Here is a 4,474-nt window from a genome sequence, read left to right on the forward strand (position 1 = left end):
GTATGAAAATAGTTGATGTAATAGGTGAAAAAATTTATAAGGATGGAGATCGCATCATTGAACAGGTAAGATGGGATTTCATTTTCACTGCTTTATAGTCACAAGGGTTAACAGATGTTTTATTAGGCCTGTATTTCTGTTGCCTCCCTAGGGCGATAAGGCAGACTGTTTTTACATTGTGGAATCAGGAGAGGTGAAAATTATGATGAAAAGTAAGGTAAGTGATTTCCAGTTTTGGTTACCTCCAAATTTTGGTTTAAAAAAAAAGGTTAATGCATTTATATAAGACTTTGCCAGCCCCTCTGTTAGAGGCTGGCATAGCACACTATGTAAGTTGTTTTGAAAAACGAGTGTTCTAAATACTGAATTTCAGCTGGCTTAAGACTGGTCACGTGACTCGCGGCCGCTTTAACAGCTTCGATGGATGTATTCTTCGGGAGGAGCTGGGATCTGACGTCGGCCGCGAGTCACGTGACCGGCCTGAAGACAGCCAAAATTCGATATTTAGAACACTTGTTTTTCAAAACAACTTACATAGTGTGCTTTGCCAGCCTCTAATAAAGGGGCTGTCAGGCTGTTTAGGCTTTTCTTTTATGGTAAGACCCCATTCACACCTGAGCGTTTTGTAGCTTGAAGCCTGAAGCTACAAAACGCTAGAGGGGAAAAAAAATCTATTCTCAATGGAGATGGTTCACATCTCCACTCCATGTCGCCTGAAGCCGAACGCCTGAAGCTCAAACAAGTTCCGGACCCTTTTTATGTCGCTCGAATTGAGCAGATTTGGGCGTTTTTCTTTTAACATTGGTGACCTTTTGCCCTGCACAAAATCGCTGTAAACGCAGCGAATCGTGGTAAAAGACGCTGCAAAATCGATGCGAAAATCGTGGTAAATTCACACGATTTTCTGCTTGAAAACGCTACGCTTAGGTGTGAATGCAGCCTTATAGCGGCAAGGGGGAAGGTCTAGGGCAAGAGAGGGAGATGCCTGACAGAAAGGAGGGGGGAGAGGAGAGCTGAAAGCAGGCAGTATATGATGGAGGTCATGGCTCAGCAGCCATGATTTTCATGGTCGGTGCAAAGAGGGCATACAGGAAGTGGCAAGTTCAGGGAGTTTTTACAGTTTAGAGGGGGACAGATTACACAGTACAAGCACTGTGCTGTGTAATCTGCTTTAAGGGACCAGAATCTATATATTTTTTTTTTTTTTTGGTGTTAACAAATACTTTAACTCTCTTGTAGGGAATACCCAGATGCTCTATTGAAATAATCCAATGGTCATCATAGTATGCACAGGACAGGGTAGCATTGTATTGTTTTAATAAAGCGTCTGGATTTTCCATACACGAGTGTGCGGTTGTTCACTTTCACTTTTTCAAGTTTATTTGGTCGTGAGATAGACCCGACACCTTTTGCATGGATTTGGGGCTAGATGACAGGTAACCCCGGAGTGGTGTCTCTTGTTGGTGCACAAATGAGGTGATGAGCTTCTGATTGAAAGAACAGAAATACAAAGAATGAAGCTGGTGGACCAGGGACAGGCAGCAAAGGGGATGAGAGTGTTAGATGGTGGATCTCCTCCAGTCAGGAAATGAGGCGGAGCTCTATCTGCCTTGCTGAAACTTCTAATGCACATTTATGAGAAGCTCGCAGTGTGCAGTGAAATCGGAGTAAACAATTTTAGTACAGCCTGTGAAACTGTGTACAAGACTTGAAGGCTTTAAATCTTTTCTCTCCTCTTATGCAGACAAAAACTGCTCAAGAAAGTAACCAGGAAGTGGAGCTAACACGGTGTAAAAGAGGTCAATACTTTGGTGAACTCGCTCTTGTTACCAACAAGCCCAGAGCAGCTTCTGCCTATGCGGTGGACGATGTCAAGTGTTTAGGTAATCATCCCATCGGCTCTTCTGCATGCTTGCAGTAACTTGGTAAAAAAAAAAGTTGTAATATAAAGCATCCCCGGCATTGAGGGATTTCCTCTTCTCTTGCTGACTGCTGCATTAAACAGAAGAATATTCAGACATTGACCGTTTATAAATGTAGAATTCCTGCTCTCGTTCTGTGTCCTGTATTGTATATCCTTTCAACGGCTTCTGTGTCAGTTTTGTCCAAGCACAGCCAAAAAACTGACAATACTGGGGATGGATGTGCTTCTATGGTCTAGTGTGGTCAGTTTGACATAGGAAAGCAGAGGTAATGACAGGAACGCCAGGAAGTTCACATAAAGGAAGCAGTACAAAACAGGATACTTTTTAATAAAAGTACATGGTACAGCAGGAATACATCAAAACTATTAAATGAAATGTAGCACATTATTGGCGGGATGTTCATGCCCTGGTCGCTGGGACTTTTTCTTTAATCTGCTCCCAACACTGACAGTTTCCCTCCTTTCTTCTCTCGCAGGTAGCTGTAGTTTATATTTCTCATAGTGAAAGTTCTGGTGAACGTCTGCTTGCCTCTGACATGGTTTTGCCGGAGGGTTAAGTAGCCAATAACACCTTGGATTGGCTTCATAGATGGTCAGTTTTGTGGGATCTTTCCGCAATGTTCTTGGCTCTTGCCAAGCTCCTTGTTGCATCCCGTATGTGCACTATATGGCCAAAAAAAGTGAACACTTCTCTGTACTGAGTTCAGCTGTTTCCAGTGAAGGGCACTGTTAATGCTACAGCATACATAGACATTTAAGACAATTGTACACTTCCAGCCTGGTGGTAACCGTTTGAGGAAGATCCTTTTTTTTGTTCCAGCATGTTTGTGCCAGCTCCATAAAGACATGGTTTGAGTTTGTGGAGAAGCTAGAGTGGCCTGCACAGAGCCCTGACCTCAACATTACTTTGGAACCTTTTAAGATTAATTGTAATGGCAATTATTAGCCACATCTTCTAAATTAACATCAGGACCTGACCTCACAAATGTCCGCCCCCCTAATACTCACCTGAGCTCCCTCTCAATCCAGCGATATGAGCAAGAGCTGATCTCCTCCCGGGTCTCTCATTCCTCAATGGCTGAGACAGCAGCGGGGGCCACTGGCTCCTGCTACTTGCAATCACAGCCAATGAGGAAAGGGAAAAGGGGCAGGGTACGTGAGGCCGAGTCTTATGGACACATAGAGCAGGGCTTTGCAGCAAGCACGCACCAGTGCCCCCAGAGCAAGCGGCTTGCAATTGGGGCACTGGCTGAAGAGGAGTCAGGAGCATCGGCAGGGGAACAGAAGAGGAGGTTCAGAGCTGCTCTGTGCAAAACCATTACACAGAGCAGGGTAAGTATGACATGAGTTGTTGTGTTTTTTTTTTTTTTTTTTTAATCTTTAATGCCGCTTTAAACCCCTGAACCTAATATTTTGGAGGGGTCTCCACATACAAGTATATTTTGCAGTTGTATAAAAAATATGGTGGTAACCTTGCCTGTATGAGTTTGCTGAACTTCTCCAAAGTTTTCAGATTTGATTCAATGACCATTGTTTTTTTTCTTTTTTTTCTTTTTTCTCTCAGTTATGGATGTGCAAGCTTTTGAACGATTGCTGGGCTCCTGCAAGGACATTATGAAGAGAAACATCACACATTATGAGGAGCAATTGGTGGCATTGTTTGGTTCCAGCATGGACCTTCGAGATCCAGGAAAATAGGCACTGTGTTACCTTAGTGCCTTTCTTTGTTCAAGACACAGACACAAGCCTCCTGTCAAATCGCCACACACAAGGGACAGAGCACCGTGGAACAGTTACTACTGCTGTCTTAGGCATTTTTTTTTTCCTTTTTTCTTTCTTTTAAATTTTTTTTTTTTTTTTTTTTTTTTTTTTAGGAAACAGAATTCAGCACTAGAGGCAAGATGGTAGAAGTTTAGTTTGTGCCATTATTTTGCTGCTGAGATCCATTTATTAGACTTTCTAAAAAAAAAAAAAAAAAAAAAAATGTGCCTTTTAGTTTTCTCCCACCGAATTTACTTTTTCTGTTAAGAATATCATATAAGGTATCATTGTCAGTGTGTTGCCTGAAGAAATATAAAGAGAATGTATTGATAGGATTGACATCTGTTGGTAAAGAAGTATAAGCAGCTTGAGTACAGCCAGTTCCTAAGTGACGAAGTATCTTCAAAAGGTGTCCAGGCCTGGTGCATGATGGGACTTGAGTTGTTCTAAAACTGTGACTAAACCTTGTGTCTTGGCTATTGAGGTGCACAGGAAGTCGTTCACCTTCAGATTATACTGCAGCCTACAGGAGAATTACATTTTGGCAAACAAACAATTGTAGGCCAGCCCAGGGCAACTCCCTCCTACTACCAGTTAGTTTCATTTTTGCTAGGAGGATGTACTTTTTTTCCCGGTGATGTGTCGAATACTGTCCCCCGTTGGATAGTGTCTACCCTGTAGTGCGCTTGCGCAGTACGGAGGACAAGGAGACGCCCAAGGTCTCCGAAGATGATTGGTGCCTGCGCTGTGAGTCCAGGTTCAAGCCCCACCATCCAAGTGGACATAGTT

At 42.9% G+C, this 4,474-nt stretch overlaps 1 protein-coding gene across 1 annotated transcript in view; it reads left to right on the forward strand.

Annotated features, from left to right (window-relative positions):
• Positions 1 to 3,780, forward strand: part of PRKAR2A (protein kinase cAMP-dependent type II regulatory subunit alpha) — a 122,739-nt gene extending 118,959 nt beyond the window's left edge. The window contains exons 8-11 of the mRNA XM_077451687.1: positions 1 to 65; positions 152 to 217; positions 1,745 to 1,883; positions 3,489 to 3,780. The exon at positions 1 to 65 is cut by the window's left edge and continues 10 nt beyond it. Of these exons, the coding sequence (XP_077307813.1) occupies positions 1 to 65; positions 152 to 217; positions 1,745 to 1,883; positions 3,489 to 3,622 (404 nt within the window). The 3' untranslated portion in view covers positions 3,623 to 3,780. The remainder of the gene's footprint in view (positions 66 to 151; positions 218 to 1,744; positions 1,884 to 3,488) is intronic.
• The last annotated feature ends 694 nt before the right edge of the window (positions 3,781 to 4,474 follow it).

Source organism: Lithobates pipiens, unplaced genomic scaffold (assembly GCF_037356315.1).
Source record: "Lithobates pipiens isolate NorthernLeopardFrog02 unplaced genomic scaffold, aLitPip1_a1.2 Scaffold_23, whole genome shotgun sequence".
NCBI lineage: Eukaryota > Metazoa > Chordata > Amphibia > Anura > Ranidae > Lithobates > Lithobates pipiens.